This window comes from Cetorhinus maximus, chromosome 13 (assembly GCF_964194155.1).
Source record: "Cetorhinus maximus chromosome 13, sCetMax3.hap1.1, whole genome shotgun sequence".
NCBI classification, from domain to species: domain Eukaryota; kingdom Metazoa; phylum Chordata; class Chondrichthyes; order Lamniformes; family Cetorhinidae; genus Cetorhinus; species Cetorhinus maximus.
In genome coordinates this window covers 25,044,738-25,065,133 of record NC_135891.1, presented here as the reverse complement: position 1 = coordinate 25,065,133, position 20,396 = coordinate 25,044,738, and the positions used below count along the sequence as shown (strand labels likewise).

At 41.6% G+C, this 20,396-nt stretch overlaps 1 protein-coding gene across 6 annotated transcripts in view; it reads right to left on the bottom strand.

Moving 5' to 3' along the window:
• The window catches only part of ptprt (protein tyrosine phosphatase receptor type T), a 1,450,199-nt gene that overhangs the window by 201,522 nt on the left and 1,228,281 nt on the right, over window positions 1–20,396 (bottom strand). For 4 of the 6 annotated variants that reach the window (XM_078555116.1, XM_078555117.1, XM_078555119.1 and 1 more), the window contains 2 exons: window positions 6,372–6,490; window positions 1,714–1,749 (listed from right to left, as the gene is read on the bottom strand). In XM_078555116.1, the coding sequence (XP_078411242.1) occupies window positions 1,714–1,749; window positions 6,372–6,490 (155 nt within the window). Of the gene's footprint in view, window positions 1–1,713; window positions 1,750–6,371; window positions 6,491–19,121; window positions 19,187–20,396 lie in introns of those variants that run through there. The other 2 variants (XM_078555122.1, XM_078555118.1) reach the window with 2 other exon arrangements.

Below are 20,396 nucleotides of genomic sequence, written 5' to 3'. Positions count from 1 at the left end.
TGCTGTTGCCAGCCAACCAGCCCATTCTGCTGCTGCCTATGCTGAGACAGCAGCTGCTTGAAGTGGTCCTCAAAGGTTAAGTGTCCTACAATGAAAGTTGTCAGACTTTTATTGACCATGCGGCACCCATTAGGCTAGCACTGCATAGGAGCTCCAGGACAGACAACGGCATACAGAAGACAGGCACTAAGGGAAGTGTGCACATGCACTGCGGATATTATTATGGAACTTTAAGGGCACTTGTAGTGCTCAAAAAATAGGTATGAATGAGCCCAGTGTCTGGCCCATGGTTAGAAATTTTCCACATACTTTGTAGCAGGAAACAAAAGAAACATGTATTCTCCTGTCACCAATTCACAAATATAGCTTCCATTTTTCTGTGATGCTAACGCACTGTTGTTCATGAGAAAAGAATGAGAGAGAAATGCTGATTATGATGAAATTGATTCCTGTTTTATTTTCAGCCGTTCTATGATCATTAGAATAAAATATGTTAAACATGCAATGAAATAGATTTTAGAATAGAAAATGTAGAGGGTTTCTGTTTGCTACATGAAAGGAGGCAATTTTATGTGAGACATTGGGGGTTATTTTGACCAAAGTGTGAAAACATGTGCTAAATGGGTGCAGTATTAATGCGACTAGCCTGGTTGAAACTCCAGATTTAGCATACTGTTTTGCTTCTAATTGGTAATTACAATGATTTGAACTTGTCTGGAGATACCAAACCAGAAACCTGCATGTTTGGCACTCACCTGGTGATTTCTTTGCAATTTATGTGGAGCAGTATATGTGGGTTCCTTGCATCCACTTTGACTGAGGTGAACAGAGCTCTGGTTGGCACACTCAGGGTTTGAAGGGTGCACACTTTTTCTGATGCAGCACTGGAGAAGTTGGTGAAGGGGATATGGCAGAGGAGACCTGCCCTTGCACCTGCAAGGGGTAGAATGTCAGCTCACTCTCTTGTCTCTTGTTCCTGGGGCAGTGGTCCTGTTTTTCCCAGCCTCATGTAAGCCTCATCTTGTCCAAACACCTATAAGGTGTCCAATAAGACCATAAGACGTAGAAGCAGAAGTAGACCATTCAGCCCATCGAGTCTTAAATAGGACAGCACCTAATCTTTTTAGGTAAAATCAACAGAGAATTTCTGGAATAAATGTTGATAGAGCATTGATGAGGCATTGACGAAGTGTTTTAGAAAGTCTCCCGATGTATTTTCAGCCCCAACAACAACAAACATGTAATGATGAGCATCCCTCTCAGTAAGATTTGAATTGACATCAACGTTGTGTTTATTCCTGAGTAGCTGTTCACTCTGAGGAGAGGTGGTTAGTCAAAGTGTTAGCCACCAAAATGCCATGTGGCCTCTTTAATGAGCAATAGTAGGCACTTTATGTGGCAATGAGCTGTTTAACAAGACTCCGGGTGGCCATACTTAGCCCTAGCTTCAACTCCTTTACCCAGATAATGTCTTGCGTTAAACACTAAACCAGCATTTCATCTTAAGACTCTATCCTAGCTATCTCTGTACCACCTAAATTATTGGGTAATAAACACCCACATTGAACCTTGCACTATCACAGTTTACATAGCCAATGCTATTTTGCCTTCGGAATATACAGCATAACTTTGGGTGCAAATTATTCTCACAACAGACCTGATTAGTAGGATACACAAGTATCATAAGCACTAAAGAATTAGGCAGTGTCTCACCTATTACTGCATTGGATGCTTCTTGATCTGTTGATACTGTATTTCACCAATCCATCAATAAGTGAGATCAAATTAGTTATGGAAGTAGGCAGCAGGCAAAAAGAGAGACAAACACTTATTAATGTACAATTAGACATTATATTAGAATCCTGCAATTGTAATCTCAGTAGAACAGCAAAAAATAATCTCACTTCTGTTAACAGAAATTTGAAATAAAATCGAAATTATTTATATACTTCTTATTTGAGAGAATATTCAAACAGCATTTCATTAGGAATTAAAACTGATAACATGAAGAAAAAATGTAGACTCATTGGGACTGATTCTAATGTGGCTAAATTGACATTAACTCACCATGTAACATCAAAATGGTAGGATTATCGCCCCATTAATGTTATGCACCGGTTGCCACCATATTAAGGGGCCGACTGCTAGCCAACTGAAGGGGGTGACCTATTTAGGCAGTACACCTTTTTAATGTGCAAATTGGTGTCTTCTAAAGTACACCGGACTGCAATTTCCTTTTTATGACAGAACTGATTGCAGTATGTGTTGTGCACCCTTCAACCCAGTTTAACCAACTGTATAGGAGAAAATCTCCCTACTGTTAACTATTATATTTTGTTTTTGTAGAACCAGAATGAACAGGTGCGCTCCTCTGGACTTCACAGAAATAATCTCTGCTGCTGCCACTCCGGGCTCCTCCTATCTTCACCATTATGAACCTCCGCCTCCTCACATCACTGCACACCCCCCCCACAAACAGACATACCTGTTGGTGGAGTGTTCAGCTATTTGACACCCGGAATTTAACAGTTCCATTTAAATGAGGGCCAAGCCTTGAAAAGGATCAGCTTCCTGGTTTCCTGCATATCTGCCCAAATGTTAATCCCCCCAACCCGACTATGCATTAAAACAGGATAGCTTACAAGTTGTTATTACTGATATTAGTGGCTACTCCTTTTTCCGTTAATTTAAAGTAAGTGTTAGCTCTCCACTAAAATAGGAAAAAATATGCTTGTGATGTGGCAAGTGTTCATCCACGAATATCATCTGTTATTTTAAAGCTCACATTTCTTCATTATCTAATTTTTAAAAATTCATTCACGGGATGTGGGTGTTGCTGGCTGGGCCGGCATTTATTGCCTCTCCTTAGTTGCCCTTGAGAAGGTGATACCAAATTCATCTTTGGTATCCATGAATCAGAGTCAGCAATGTGTAAATATATAAAACTGCTTTATGTGGTCGATATTTAAAACCAGGTCAAATTTAGATTAACAGCAAAGACTTCATGCAAAATTAAATGCAACACATGGGTCTTAGGCCATTTGGTAATGGTGTCAAAAAGTATGTAGTCTGATGTACCTATTGTGACAGTGCCCTCGAGTGGTGCATATTTAGTCAGAAGTATTTACACTTCAGAGCAACATGCTTCGAGCCACGATTTGTTTTTGTGGGCCAAATTTTAAAAGTGCGTTCGAAAATCACAATGTTTCTATCCTGCTTTCTCCTTGAAGTTGTAATAGGAAAATCATGCAATACCAGTAAATACATTTGGAGGTGCTTAGTTCTTCATTAAAGCTTATGACCAAGTTCTGATGATGAAAAACTAAATCATATTCTCCTACGTCTCTTCAAATACTTGATTAATTCAGAACTTCAAAGCTTAATTCAGAACTATTTTGTCATGAAAAATCCTATTTTGGAATTTCAATAGAAAGAAAATTGAAAACAGATTACTAAACCTTGTGCAATAGCTCCTTCCTTCACTCATTTATTCAATGTTTAAACACTAAAGCAACACAAACAATTAACAAAGTATATTGGTATAGGAATTTCAAGCATTGATTTTAGTGGATGAATACATCCATAGGACACTGTTATTGCAATAGAATCATAAACTTGCTCAAAAGTAAACAGGTTAACATAGCAATGTTAAGGTAGCGGAGTGATGTAGAACTGCGTCAAACATCATCAGTTAAATATCGGCAAAAGTGATTTGTAGGCTTTATTTCAGAAAATAAGATGAGTTGTAAACTCTATTCTGTCTCCATGAGGAATCTGTAAACAAAATGATGGTACTTATGAACAAAGCATATACATGGTAATTGGCAAACACAAATATATTTAGATCAGAGACTCTATCCATTTGAAGCCATTGAAAAAACAGGCATAGACATTCACTATATGTAAGTTGAAAAACTTGGATCTTTTCAATGGAATCTGATTTTATGATTAGTATTTTGCCTGGATTAGGTATCTAATAACACAAAGACATTTGCAATATAATAATTTCCCTGCCACCTCACTTTTTCTTTTTGTAGGATCAGCTGATGCATGCTGGGAATTATGATTCCATGGTTGGCAGTAACCTTTTCTCTCCTCCTTTTGATACCATACTTAACTGGGCATTTATCATGTGTCAGACAGTGAAAGGCTGAGGAGTTAATCACAATGGATATTGCAGTCAAGCCCAGCCCATTCTCCATGCATATACTTTCCAGAAGAATTGTTTGAATTTGAGGTAGAGACAATGACTAACTTTAAACCAGAAGCTAATTGAAGTCTATCATTTCCCTGGCAAAGGTTAGGAAATGTGGCACACACTCAGAATCTACCTGGGCCTTTCCAGTTCTGTATGGTTCCATTTTACATTGGCTTTAACATTGTCAACCAAGCCACTGGAGAGCAATCACTTTTATTCAAATTAACATTTTCTGAACATGTCAAACCATTTAACTTGTTTTGCGTCATCATCTGAATTTAACTGAATATAATGTATATACTCAACATATAAATTGTTGGATTTATTCCTCCTGATATTTTTATGCACAAATATAAATTGATTTTTAAAAATGCTCTTATGGTAGCCGAATAATAAGAATTTAGTAAACATTAGTTTGGAGTATCTTGTTTTGAACAGACAGGGAACAAGGAGATGATGTAGCTGGATGGAAACAATTAGGAAATAAAATAGCTGTTAGACCCACACCCATAACAGACACACAACTAAAAGACAAAATATAGATGCTGTAAATCTGAAAAAGGGAAGGGTTTCCACTCCTTTTATATTTAGCTGGTGTGTGACCAGTGAATAATGCATTGGCTGGCAGGGGAACAGGCATATTATCATGCACTCCCATTCAGTCAATGGCACTGTCATGGGGCTGCATCTCTACACTGTCACTGCTCTGTGCAAGAACAGAGTGAAAGAGTCAATGGTGCTCCAGAAGTACCTGTTACCTTTTCCATACTCCTATCCATTCTCTCCTTCATGGATTGAATGGCGGATGAGATGCTTGAGATGCTAGACCCCAAAGCCATGATTTCAGCAGTCTGAGACCCCAGTCAAGCGGTCACCAGACTCTCGATTACTGTACGACCCAATACAGTGTTCACAGAACTGATTGCTTACTCCACAGTTGGCTACCTGGTCTCAATGTCTTACTGAATGACCCAACACAAACCAGCGTTGGACTCCTTCGTGCTCTGTACCATTGTGCACAAGTTCTTTGACAGGATGCTCAGTGCAATTAAAGGCACACGGACTTGGTAATTAGCCATAGTCCAAGAAGGACAATAGGCATCTCTCTCGATCAAAGAGAGACAATTGGTTAAATAGCTTGAAGGGCACCACTCCACATCAAGCATGGGGCAAGGTAAGGAGGCAGGCCTCCATTAACATCCACAACTGGTAAGGAATTGAACCCATGCTGCATCACACTCTAGCCATCTAAACTATCCAACCCCTGAACTTAAGTCAAATCCAAATACTAAATAATCACCTGCATTCTGCTCACAAAATTTGCCATGGTATCTAGATAGCATGCCGGGGATCGAATAGAGAACCCTCTTTATGACTTGCTAATTTTATCATGTGCACTTCACATGATCCTCAATATTCTTCAGAATGCGACATAGTAACATGGAAGACTATGACTTAGGCTTTGGTTTACATACACATTTATTAATCAGTAAGGGAACAAGTGAACAGTAGCTATGACACACTACATTTTACAGCATTCTTTAAGCTTAGGTGTATCCTTGAGCAAGTACAAAATAATACATTGTCACAAATGCTGAGCTAAACTCAAATGTCATCCTACATGGCAGTTCTTGTTTGTTCTCACCAACCAGGCTGAGAAATGCCCTCCAGAAAGCAACAAAACCCCAAGCAACTTTAAATAACAGTATTAATTTCAAAAAAGCTACAAATCAAATTTGCATTTAAATAAATTCCAAAAGATGTTTGCCTTTGAGTTGAATACCTTGACCCTCCTGCAGTGACTCAGTTGAGATAAATAATATCTGTAACAACTGTATCATAATATCAATGAGTGAAGCTGTCTTTAATCTTTCCAGTGCCATGACAGAATTAAAGAAGCTAATATTGTGCTATATCCTAGACAAAAATACTTGTTTTTGGTATGGATAGAAGGTTCAGAAATTAAAGTATAGTTTGGGAGTACTGGATTGTTACTTATTAAAAAATGTGAACCTATTTAAATCATTTCACTTAGTCTATGAAGCAAAAAGCTAAGATAAATTCACGTGGTGTTGATAGTCTAACCTCAAAATCTTCCTAGTTTTTATCACTCACAGATGAAAATCCAATACCTCTGAACTGAGGCTCACAATGAATCCATGTTAGGACTTACATGCATCATCTCTTTGTGCCGATCTGTGTTTGTTACAACTCTTGTCTGTTGCTGTTACCACAGGTTCCATTTCCCGCTGGGTGCTGTTCTGTGTTTCCTTCTGCTTCTTTGCTAGTTTCCTTTATGTTAGCAGAAAGATAAAGACAGTTTGGTACTTTGAAATGAATTTTATCAAACAATCTTATCAAACAATATTTGTTGATGAAAAAAAAGGCCAGTGCTCTAAGAAAGAAGTCTCAGTGCATTGACGAACATTCTTTAAATCTGAAACTGCAGTCCTTTTATTGTGTTTAAAGACTCTAGCTATTAATTATGCATAACTGGCATTCCTATGTTGACTGTAATGTTCTATTATAAACCTTCCAAATGTTGTCTCTGAACTTATGTTCAAAAGTATGAACAGTTAAATTTCTATGAATTCATTCCCCATGGATTTTTCTATTTTTGACAGAAATGTGCTACTAAAAATGTCATACTTCCAAAAGGGGCAACATAAAATCTATGTCTTCTGGTTTATATTTGCAAGTTTTCCATCTGTGGAAAGGTTCTGCGTTACTTGTGGTTCTCTGAAAGTGTGGTGTAGTTTTAATGGATAAAATTAAACAGTCCTTCCTAGCCCTTCAGAAATTTGTGGGTTTTGTGCAGGCACGATTAGAATCTTCTTCTACACGGGACAATACTTGTATTCCTTGAAAACATTTGCATAGCGCCATTTTAACATGGAAATGTTATTATTTGACTACTGCACCGTAGCTATTTCCATTCTCTCTGGATCCTTCACATGTGTACTATAAGTGGTTATAACGAAAGCACAGTGAGGCAGGCAACCATTATCTTGATAAAGAATTATTAAATTGCTTAGCAGTTTTCATCCAAATGTATATCTTGATAGCTTTATTTGGGAGATAACATAGGGTAGGTTTTCAGCTTGACTGACTGGGCAGTAATTTGGTGTAATGGATTGACCTCCCTTTGAACTACTTGACTTTCTTTCCATTGAAACAAAAGGGTTCTATAAAAGACTGGCAACTTCTCTCTGCCAGATTATTGCCCAGGTTGTGAAGACAAAAATCATTTGTCTTTTAATTTTAAACAAAGTTCTCTTCCGTTTGCCTTCCAATTTTCTCCTGTTATCGCTCTTGAAAGTGCAAATGCATGCTGTGTTCCACAGGTAGCGGCAGCCCCTGGATCAAACTAAAATGGTTCTTCTTCTTGGTCGGTATAACTGTGTACATTCAATGCACTTAACATTGATCTGTTTAGAGTGACTGACTTTTCTGCTCTTAAAAAAACATGGATGGAAAAAGAAATGTGTTTGGAGGGCAATGCATGTGGCCATCCTGTTCAAAGTGCAGCAGTGGCCTATAAAAATTGCCACCTGCACAGAAGTCAAAAATGTATGATGTAGATAATATTGAGCAGCTACTGATTTTGATTCTCCTGCCACCAACATCTATAACTTTCTGTTAATACTGGTCATTTCATGTACATAGATCTTAGTACTACTGCAAAATTTTTGAGTTTATAACTATGCCAATATAAACTGGCACTGGACTTATGATCAGAAATTTCACACATTGACCAACATATTCCTCCCTTTGCTCTTATACCGACGATTGTAAATGACTTGAACCAAAGTTTTTCTTTTATTTGACATGACTCGCATGTGAATGCCTGCTGTATGTATACACAGACACATGCATGTAGCCAAGAAATATATAAAATACTTATAAGAAATAAATTGCATTCATATAGCAGCTTTTATGACCTCAGGATGTGTCAGGTTGCTTCACAGCCAATGCAATACTTTCAAAATATTCTGTTGTAGCGTGGGAGTGGGGTAACATGGCAGGCAGATCCTTTAATTAGACCATAGGGCAGGTAACACCATCACCATGGGTTGAATTTTAATTATGCTTTAAGTTTACTTTTTAAAATCAGGGATATGGAATAATTAACTTTTTTTGCCTTATATCCTATGCTTCTCTTAATGCGTCTTAATGCCTATTTGTCTTATTGACACCACCTTTTATTGGATGAATGTTTACCAGAAGTAATAATCACTTCAATTCCACACCTTTCTACATAATGTATTATATCCAATGTGTATACATGTGAAACATGTTCCATACCTAAATACATTATGGTTATCCCTGTCCACATTACATGGTATTTTCAATTCAGGTAGTCACCCTCAAGAAATTATTTTAAATGTGCACTATTTTTTCTACACATCATTTTGCCACATTCCATAATTTAGTGTTTACTGCTAATATAATTAGGTGCTGTCTTTTGGATGAGGTGTTAAACCGAAGCCCTCTTTGCCCTCTCAGCTTGACATAAAAGATCACTGGTCACTATTCGAGAAAGAACAGGGGAGCTATCACCAGTGTCCTGGCCAATATGGAGGAAAGATTCACGAGAATGGTTCCAGGGATGAGGGACTTCAGTTAGGACAATAAATTGGAGAGGTTGGGACTGTTTTCCTTGGAGGAAAGAAGGCTGAGGGGAGATTTGATAGAGGTATTCAAAATCATGAGGGATCTGGACAACGGAGGTAGGGAGAAACTGATCCCACACATGAAAGGATTGAGAACGAGAGGGCATAGATTTAAAGTAATTGGTAAAAGAATCAAAAGCAACTTGAGGAAAAACTTCATCATGCAGCGAGTGGTTGAGGACTGGAATGAACTGCCTGAGAGTGTGATTGGGGCGAGTTCAATTAAAGCATTCAAACAGGAATTAAACTGTTATCTAAAAAAGAAGAATGTGCAGTGTTTTGGGGAGAATCATTAAGCGGAATCATCCCAGATTTGCACAAAGTGCGGTAGCAGGCAGGAAAAAGGACTTTTTACCCGTCGGCCGCAATGGTGGCTTTTCACGCCTTATCATCCCATTCCCGGCTTGTCCCACCTGATTAATATTGTATTCATGGGAAACATGCTGGATCACTGGTGGGCAGGCTTGGATTTGCCTGCCATGCCGCGACCTCAGTGCTTTCTCGCTCCGGGCGCCATATGTAAAGCGTACCACAGCGCAGCCTACTTCATGTCTTCAGACCAGGGTTGCTCCAGGATACAGATGGCCCTGAAAGCAAAGAAGATGGCAGCCCCCAAACTTAGTGATGACTCTCTGGGGCACCTGCTGGACACAGTGGAAGGCCGCTGCGATGTCCTCTGCCCCCCACTTTGGCCACAGGAGGTCCGCCAGAGTCACCAATCCATCCTGGAGGCGGTGGAGCACAGAGGAGGTCAGCCATCCAGTGCAGGAAGACGACGAATGCTCTCATCCGTTCTGCCAGGGTAATTCAACCGCCTCATCACTTTCAACTCACATACTCACAAGCCCATCACACATCTACAGGGATCTCACAGCTCAAGGTACAACACCACTAACTCTCACACACACATCCTCACATCTCCTTTGGGCTCATATCCTCTGGAGCTCGTGGCCTCATCCCATCCATGGCTCTGCTGACCACACAAACCTCCCACGCAGTGCCATACATCCTGCTCACGTTCTCTCCACCTGTTTCCATACAGGTGAAGCCTGCTCACATCAGCAGTGAGAGGACCCAGACTGACAGGCCCACATTAGGCCCCTCACTCACTTTGAGGAGTGTGCCATCGCGTTGACTGGTGAGGACATGGACCTCGGTGATGGTGAGGTCACTGGTGAACATCCACATGAGAATCCTGCCCCACATCATTCCCCTCTCAATGCAACTGTGAGTGCTCGCTCTCTTGTTTTTGACTCTCTTGCCATGCACTAATTATCTCTACTTTGGTTCACAGGGAGCTCTGCCAAGCGACTGATGCCCTCAGCCAGCCAAACCCTCAGCTCCGTCCAGGTCTTCACTGCCAGCCAAGAGGACACCTCCTCCATTGAAGAGCTGGAAATAAGCAACTTGGGAGATCTATCACAGCTCTTATACACATCCTCCACCAGCACAGAGACACACACCTCGGTGGGGCCTAGATCTAGAACAGGCTTAGGTTCACAATCCGATGGTCACCGCACGGTCACATGTCAACATGTGACAGGAGGCATGTTCAGCCGAGCTCCCTGGCATGCAGAGGAGTGCTGGGGAAGAGGTATCTGTGAGGTCCAAGTCAGATGACGAGCCTCTGGGTTTGGCCTTCCAACTCATTGTGGAGAGTCAGCAGAAGGCGTGGGAACAACACGCTGAGCCGTTGGAAGCCCTCAACAGAGTGGCATGTGAGTAGAAGCGTGCATCCGCCTACTCTCAGATGAAATGGTGCCCACATGTGTGCGTATGGAGGTCTCTATGGGAAGGATGGTGGATGCCATGTGCACCCTAGTCCAGCAGAATGCAGAGATGTGCACAGACCTGCATTCCATCGTGGTAACCATGGGTGAGTTCCTGCAGCAGCGACATGAGAGGGAAATGGGGCCCTCATAGTCCTGCCAGATGCTCCCTCCCCTCAAGGAGTCAGTCGGGGGCCCTTGGGCACCTGAAGGGAGGAGGAGCGGCAGCTGGGCACCCTTGGGTCATCCACTTAAGAATCTCAGAGGCTGTCCTCTCCCTCCGAGTCCCCTTTGCCTGTGACCCCCCTCAACCTTGTCCTCTGTCACTGCAGAGGGAGCAGCTGACCAACAGAAGGACAGCCAAAGCAAGGCGGGGATGCATCACCGAAGTCACCAGAAGCAACAGGGCCAACCATTGCACAGGCTGTTTTCACCCTTGCTGCGGATGTCAGGGCATCAGGATGTCAGAAGAAGTGGTAGGCCTAGAAAAGTTGAGAAATTCTGATCACAAGTGGTTGCATGAGTGAACACATTTTGTCACTTTATAATCTGAAAATATATTCACTTTCACTGAATAATGTGTAATGGTGTCTTTCAGCTTCATTTACAGGCTTCGCGAGGCCTCCCCCTTCATTCGCACCCACCCACCACTAGCAGTTCAGCTGCACTCAGCTGGACCACGAGTGGCAGGGCCTTTCAGAGCCTCGTGCAAGCGCTCTCCCACACACGCACAGCCTTCATCCATCACACACTATCCCGAGCATTTTCAATACTGCCGGCTTCTCTTTCAGTTGTCTATCTGAGCTGACCTGAGTCTCCACCCATATACTGACTGCACTCCCATGCAGCACCTGTACCCATTCAACACGAGGCTCTGCTAACTTTCGATTTTGACAGCCGTGGTAGTCGTTAAGTTTCTAGTCAGTTCCCTATCCTTTCCCCTCCACCAGTCACCCATGTCCTTTCTGCCATCACTGCTCATATCACCTTCTACCTCCCCACTGTCACCTACCAACCTGAACACTTTCCTTTCGAGGATGTCCAGTGAACATGCACATTCCCTACCTTCCTGAGAATCCTACTCCCATCCACATTGACCTCCCCGACCTCCTCCTTCCCACCGCCAGGGTCCGTGTCTGTCTCTGAGGCCCCACCAAAGACTCTTGCCGTCCCTTCCACCTCTACTGTCACATGCTCACCATCCCACCTTCTGGCTCACTGTGCCCCTTCTCATACTCACCATTCCCTGCTACCACACCACCCTCAGTTTGCTCCTGAGGAGATAGTCATTGACTCCACAGACATTGCCCTTGCACATTCACCTGGGCAATCCCCCCTTACTCCCTCCTTCACCCTTACTCCCTCTTCACCCCCCCTCCCGCACCCCCCACCCTGGACTCCTTCCTCTCTCCTTCCAAACTCCTTCCCCCCTCTGTTCTCCTTCCCCCTTCTGAATCCTTCCCCTCTCCAGACTCCTTCCGCCCTCCGATCTCCTTCCTCCTCCAGGACTCCTTCCTCCCCCTGGACTCCTTCCCCACTCCGACCTCCTTCCCTTACACCTTCCTCCCTCCTTACACCTTCCTATCCACTTGCTGCCATTCTCCCCCATTACACCTTCCTCTCCTGTACTCCCTCCTCCCCCTTTCCAGCCTTACCCCCTGAAACCATCGTCCCCCCACTAACAACCTCACCCCCCTAACACCTTTGATTCCCCCTCCTCCGAACCTCAGCCCCCCAACAGCTTTGTCACACCACTCCCAACCTCACACCCTCCCCCCAGTACACTTTCCTCTCCCAGTCAAACCTAGACCTTCCTCTCCCACCTGCTTGCTGATCATCTGTAGCCCATGGCCAAGACCGTGATGTTCTGAACGAGACCCAAGACATCAACGGAGACCTCCCACCTTCCGAGACCTGCTTCGCGACAGAGTCACGTCCATGACAATCCACCCAGCACGTGATGTACATATTCCTCCAGGGTCTGGTAGATGTAGGGCTCCAGCATCTTCTGCTCCTTGAATGTCCACGATCTGAGCAAGGCCTTAACAGTAAGTCCTGACAGCTGCATGTCACACTTGTCCAGACGCGTTCTGGGCCGATGTGTTTTCCCGCCGCCGTAACGGTAAATCTGGCCTGGGGGGGACGATTCCAGATGGGCCTTACTTTGCATCCCATTAGCGGGATGTCGCTGGCCTTCAGCAGAACTGGTCTTCTGCCATGGTGGATACGATTGGATGATCCTGCTGTGCTTTCACTCTGGTCTGAAAGTGATTTTTGGCCTTCTCGCCATATTGTTCCCCCATCCCCCCAACCCGGCTGCCATGATGCCTGAAGCCAATGGGGCCGGAAAATTCTGGCCTATGTTTCCGAAAGCTCTCAAAGAGTTCTTAAACTTCTGAAGTTAAGCTTACTCATCTACAATACGTTTCATGTCTCTATCCTTTGATAAAAATTAGTCTCACATTAGCAATTTCTCGATTCCCAAGGTGAATTCCTTGTTAGTAAAGAGGTACAGATTGTTTTTGTCAGTTTCCTGCCTATTTAGTCCATTACTTTTGTACAATTCTCAGGGGCAAAGTAGCAGGGAGCTAGACCCTTCGACCATCAATTCCTCAATTGTCTTCACGAATCTTTGTTTACTGATTGCTACATTCTTAAGTGCTTCCACTTATGCCTCATCCATCTTAGTCATAGGATCTGGAATCCTCCCACAGTTCTCTTGTGAAAATTAATGTGAAGAATTAATTAAATGAATCAGCCATTGCCCAGTCCTCAGTGACTAAACTGCCCTTATAATTTTTCACAAATAACTGGTTCTTTAACCTCATTAAGCTTCTCCAGTTAGACGGAATTAGTCACAAACTGTGCCCAATCCCTCTTGAAGATTCTGCATGTGTTGACAATGTGTAAAATGGCCACACTGCATGTAATGAGGGTCAAAATAAGTGCATGGCTTGTTCGAATTTACCTAAATTGGCTTTATGAGTCTTAATGAGCTAACTTAGACAGCTGTCTATCCTCCTGCCAAAATATTTTGAAACTCTAGGAAACATTGCATAAACTTCATTTAATGAAGGTCAACTTGCTATAAGTTAAAAGCAACTTTTCTATTGCTTAACAATTTAACCAATTGTTTGCATTCATTTGTGAATAAAAATCAGAAATTACATTGGGCAGGATTTTCCCGTCGGTGAGCGGGAAATGACACACGGTGACGCCAGGCGGAACTCCCGACGTCACCGCGCCCCATTTAAATGTTTAGGCTCAGCAAAATCAGCTGTGCGCCCGCCGACCTGTCAATGACCAATTGAGGCCATTGACAGAGTCATTTAAGTTATTAATGGGCCTGCCCGTCCAACCTTAAGGTTGGCGGGCAGGCCAGGAGCCCTGGTGGGCGTTAGAAAAAGCATTAAACCTCATCCACGGGCAGGATGAGGTTTCATGAAGGTTTTAAAAAATTTAATTAAAGTTTTTAAAAAAATTATGGACATGTCCCAGACATGTCTGGGATTTTTTTATTTTTTATTTGTAATATTTTTTACTGTAGAGCTGACCTCCCTGAGGCAGCACTTAGCCTCAGGGAGATGAATGCGCTCTTTCGTGCACGTGTGCGAAAGAGCGCACTCTTGGGTTTAGAGATTCCCCCTGCCCGCACAGGGAGCGCACAGCGCTTCCGTGCAGACATCACACTGGACAGGCCTTAATGGGCCTGCCCACGTAAAATGGCGGCACGCCCCCAATTGGGGCACTTCAACTTCCCCCCCAACGGGGGGAAAATCCTGCCCATTATCTTGGTCTTAAATTCAACACTGCCGATGTATTTTTTAACTTTCTATTTTATATCTGTTTTATGTATTATATTTTCTGGTGTGGTGGGAGGGGCTTTACCTGATTAATTTTCTAGGGTAAAGTTAATTGAGTTTTTTGAAGAAATTCCTGCTTTTGTAAGGGTGTCTGCCTTGGGAGGAGGAGTGCAGTAGCATAGCTAGCTTTGGAATGGCCAGAATGAAACGTTTTTCTAAAAATCCCTTCTTGACCAATTCAATGAAAGTGCTGTAGCAGCCTTAAATGGCCAAGCTGTACCCAGAAGGCTGCAGTGGCAGTGAGCAGTTTCTGTATAGTTCATGATTCACCATTATTTTTAGACAAGGACTTGGAGGCCCTCCTGCAGGAAACTGCCTGTTTGTGGAGGAGGCATGGAGAGGAAGGCATGTAGAGCTGTTGCATTTATGCAGTGGAGGCAGATGAGATTGGCGGTAAGTGCCTCTTCTATGCACATTCCCCACCCCCCCCACCATCCAAGGAACTGCATAATGCCTTGAGAAGTCTAATGACTTGATGAAAGCAGATAAAACATAAGGAGTCACTCACAGCTTTTAAAAATATACTGCATTACCACGCGTGTCAGTTCCTTATAACCTGCTACCACTAAGTCCAAATGCTTCCATTGGGGGAATCATTGTGCAGTAGGATCTGCAAGTGGGCCTATCTTCACATCCTTACATGCATGAAAGCCTCATCTGAAATGTCAGTTCTATCACTTATCAGCAATCGTCCATGCTCTGTTTGCTGACATCTGGGTTGCTTTACATGTCCTGCAAACAAAGAACTTCCAAACTTTAGTCTTCTAACTCTTTGTGAGATGGAAGCTTCCTGGAGATTCTCACAACAAGTTGGAAATGGAGAATGGAAGGGGTGGAGGTTGGGAGCAGGAATGGGGACGTGTCAGTTATAGTTGTCCCTCAACACTTTTTTGCAGCTCCATCTCATGTTGAGGGAGCACATTTGACTTCTTGCAAACAACCTCACGTTACTCCTTCTGAGACTTGTATGAGAGCTCAGCTCCTCTGCCACCCCCTTTTCTGAGTGAAGCAAGAAGGGGGAATAGGAGGACGAAAGAGATTTGTTAAGTAACTCTGCTTCAGGCCCTGCCTGTACAGCATAATCCATGTCATCATTCATGTGCTTTCACTGCCAAAAGCTTACCAGAGACATGGACCCAAGCTAGTAGTATATGATAAATGGGGAAGCTGCATAGGATGAAGTATTGAAGATAAATGTTCAGCAGGATTAGGAGAGACATTCTGGGGAGGGAGTCTTTTTGTGGGGCAACAGGAGCATTTCTCTTTTGGTGGCCAATTTATGAGCAAGCAATCCCTTTAAGGATTGTTGGTAGGCCAATCAAGGCCTAGTACCAATGGGCAGACCAAGGGTCAGGTGATTTTTTAAAATTAAGTTTTAACTGCTGGTTGCCTCACTTCCCAAGGTCAGCAGCTAGGGCAGACGCCAGTTGAAAATCACCCCTACTGATTCTGTTGAGAAAATATAGACTGCATGAAGGCACTGGCAGTGTTTCTACCAAGGATGCTTATAATCCAATGGAATTGAGGCAAAATACATAACTATGTCATAATAATTCTGCTTGTGTCTTTAAAAAAATAACATTCATTGCAAGTGTAGTGGTGGGAAGATGCCTGATATCGATGGTAGTGGAACAATCTGAGCAGGGCCAAGTGCTGAAGAGAGTTCTTAGCACTGAAGTGTACTGGGTAGGAAATGCTGCAGGATGAATGTGAGTATTCTATCATGGATGTGACTCACAAAGGTCTTTGTGAAAATTAGAACATCTGCAGTCATCCTGCCAAAGTGGTTTTTTTTGGTTTAGTCTTTAAGATTTTGATTTTCAATGCAAACGTTCAATGTATTTTTCAATGGCGAAGCAAAAAATGAATTAAAATGATAAATCTAAATGAAAATTTAAAACGTTATTATATAATTCACAGGAGAAATTGCAGCATGAGAAAATTGGCAATTGGCTCCTTCAGACTGTATTCTTCTGTCTGCTGCTTTAGTGGACATGATAATCTTGATAAAATGGCAGATATGAATTTAATGTGATCGGTTTAATGCTTATGATATTAATTCTACAGCTTAAGTTCACTTCATTACTGGTTTCTTCATAATTTATTTAATATAGTGACTACGGATATATTTCACCTGATGTAGAAGACCCCATTGATCAGAAGCTTGATAATTCATACTTAATTATATGGAAATGTATTATATAACTGATAAACTTTCATTATATCCCATTGAATATTTGATGCCTATAATTCAGCAGTTGCCCAATTTTCACTATAAAAAATAACAACGTAAAATAATGCAAAGGGATAGCAGGACAAAATTAAGAGATTGTTCAAAACATATGGCCCAGGATTTCCATAAATTTCGGAATAACTACAACGTGTTGTGCTATTTTCTCCCTGAGGAAATTCGTGCATAACTAATTTATATTGTTTTAAGTCGGAACATGCAAATCTTCTCAATTGTTTGAATGGTTCTCAAGATGCACCCACCGAAGAACTCTCTCACTTATTCACATAGTTTGATTTCTTTTTGAAAAGCTGTTGCTAATGGGAGTTTTCTGCATCTGCGTCAGTAATAAGCTGGCATAGTATCCTCCCAAAAAATAGATGTAGCAAAGCCTACAGTCACGTATTATAGGCATAACTGAAATTTGATAGTGATTTTTAATCCCTTTTTTCTATTGAGACCTGAATTATACTAACTATACACTGTTAGTCACAGTGCACCTGAAATATTTCAGACGCCTGTTGCCTGCAGCTCCCACCGACTCCCTGCACGCCGCCCGCCCTCCCCCCCCCATGCATTCCAAAGGACTAAGCAGCCGCAATGACCTGCCCATCGGATATACCTCTGTTCTACATAACGTTGGAAAAAGAATAACAGAGGAAAGGGGCTCTGAATGTGACATGCCATAGCAAAACACAGCAGCCAACTTGCCACTAATTCTATTGAGGGCATTGTCTCTACACATGTTTCACATAAGTTATCAATGCCCCAACATAGGCAGCTGAGTTCTGTGGAAAATTTTGGTGTTCAGCAAGGTCAGAGTATGAAGGCAGCATTTTGGTCAATCCAGGAAATCTTGGGCCATAATGTCATAAGGTTGGACAGCACAGTGTTATGCTGTCTTACCCTAAAAATAAACTTATTATAATTAATATTGGAAACGTTTAGGCTGTTCATTCACATTGCTGACATTTTAACTAACTCTGTTAACAGCTCAAGCTAGGAGGGGTACTGAGCTGGGAAAGGGGTTGGAAAACATATTGGAGTGAAAACAAATTGCATTTTGTGTTTGGTGACAGACCATTTGCTTTCATAATGCAGAATCCATTCCATTAGCTTTACTAGATTTCCCGCCATGTTTTGTGACAGATGCAGTCAGGCAATTGACTGTGACAGAAAGGCGCAGGGAGTATAGAGTAAGGCATGAACACATTGAGCGCATATGAGCACACTGCTGAGAGAGATGGTCTAATGAATAGCAATGGCAATGAATAAATAATACTTTTTTTTAAGCAGTGTGTCCTATTTGTGTCTCTATTGACCAGAGTTCAGAAAGAAACTCTGTCCTGTGAAAACATTATCCAGTAAAATAGATGTGAGAAGGAGAAGCTGGGAGCTGAAAAGGGTAAAGGTTGGAAGCTGGAAGTGGCTGTAGGTCATGCAGAAATGGTGAAAGGCAAAGCTCCAGCTTGTGAGCAAGACAGAAGCTGAAAGAAAAGTGTATATAAACTTTAAACTGTTGGAACTAAGGGAATATTATGTGCTGAATTACACTGGCCTGATATAATAACAAATGACAATATTAGATTACTTTGTGTGGGAAAGCAGGAAAGGAATTTATCAGAGTCTTATCTTCGTGGAAATTTCAGTCATGATTTTTAACTTGCTCAGGCGATTAAATAAGCTGCAGAGAGCTCATAATGGGGTAACCTATATTGTCATAATAATTGGGCTACATGGAGTGCACAGCCTGTTCTCATTCCATTCTTTAACCTATTCATAAGGTTCATAAGCTTCATCACAGAAAAGCTACTGGGTATAATTATGGCCAAGTGCTAAAAGCCATGTCTGAAGAACAAACTGTTTCCCAGGGTTCGCCAGTCCTATCCTATTCAAGTGAACAGTAAGAAACTGTATGATTGTGTATAAAAGGAAATCAAAGTCACATGTGTCATTGATCCTCTATTTTTACAATCATGAAGACTGGATTAAGTTGAAGAGGATTTAAATGATGTAACAGATTGGAGACTGAAAATCATCTGAAACTCTATAACATTAGTTACAAACTTATAATTTTCCATTAGCTTATACATTCGCTTGGCAATCTGTTTATATATTTCACAACAATTAAACTAATATCAGCTTTATAGGGTACAGGATTCAAAACAATTAAGTTATAGGAATATATTATTTTCCATTTTAATCAATAAGGTAAAAATTTCATACATGGTGTAATCTGTTTCATTAGTACTATGCATGGGGATATTTATCATTTGAATCTATTGACAGGCTGATCTCTGCCTCTGACTCTAAATTGAATAAAATGGGGAACAAACACAAACTTCCTGCAGTATCAATTTAATACTGTAACTAATTAGTGTTTCTTACCTGCAGGGCTGCACAAAAACACTTGGATAAATGCTGCCACTGAACGGCCATGTAATAGTTACAAATCATCGTGATGGATATAAACTGGCGTTTACAACAGCAGCATCATTATGAATGAATCAATCAATCATCGTCCAGCTGTGTACCATCAGAATTAATCAAAAGCATCATTTACATCAACAGCTCCCAGGGTTTATTATATTCTATTATAGACCAAGAAAATGAAAAAAAAAACAAGCCCACACTGTGCAGTGGAAAATGCATTGCTTCATCAGGTTGGAACTGACCATTGGCAACAGTAACAGCCAAACATTCAATGCATTTATATTCCCCTGTCAATTGTTTTATAAGTTGTGTATTAGCTCTGCTAAAATTTTTTTTAAAATGCTTGCATTAAAGTAGCAGGGATATGAGTGCAAGAGATATTCCTCTGTTAATATTCGATCTCCAGCTTTAAATGTTTAAATGCGTTGGTGAGCGGAGGCGTTGCTTGAAAAGCCAGCTGGTCAATGATAATCCCTTGGTTTATCATTCAATAATACACTCACTGCTGCAGAGTTTGTCTTTGCCTTCAAACTTTGAATCAATTAAAAACTCTCTAATTAGGCTTCAGCTTCCTGTTCCAATTGCAGTGGAGCCTGTGTCACGATAATAATGAGACTCTGGAGGCTGCTGATGGTAAGCACCAGCTGCAGTCTCCTGCTGCAGTCCTTGACAGTATTTTTAAAGATGAGGAGAAAACTGTTGTAGACGGGCTGACGACAAAGGTAAGAGAGATCAGTCTGACTCATTTTTAAAATACAGTCAGAGCTTCAGGGAATAAGGCAAAGCCCCCCCTTTGAACAGTATGAATCTGGGAGTTTTTAAAACACTTGAAAGATTGTGTAATACCTTATGGTTTGTGCAATCATATGAAATGTTTAGTTGATCACTCATGGCATTGCAACAGGTGAGCTGGGTTAGAGGGCACAGGATGATTGGACCAGGACGTGCATATATAATTCAGTCCCTATTTTATAGTCATATAATGTATCCTTATTTTAATATTATTGTTGTTGGACTGTATATTATTTATTATTCAATAGCAAAACTTATGACAGTTTGAGAAGCAGAGGAATTGAGTCAGTTGAAGCATCAGAGTTTCTCTGCTATATAGGCTAAAGAGTTGGAAGATGCAAAACTGAGGTGCCATGTTGGGATAGGGAGAGCAACCCCAGCCTGACAAGTTTACATAGTAAGTTATTATATGTATTGATGTCTTAATCTTTACATTAA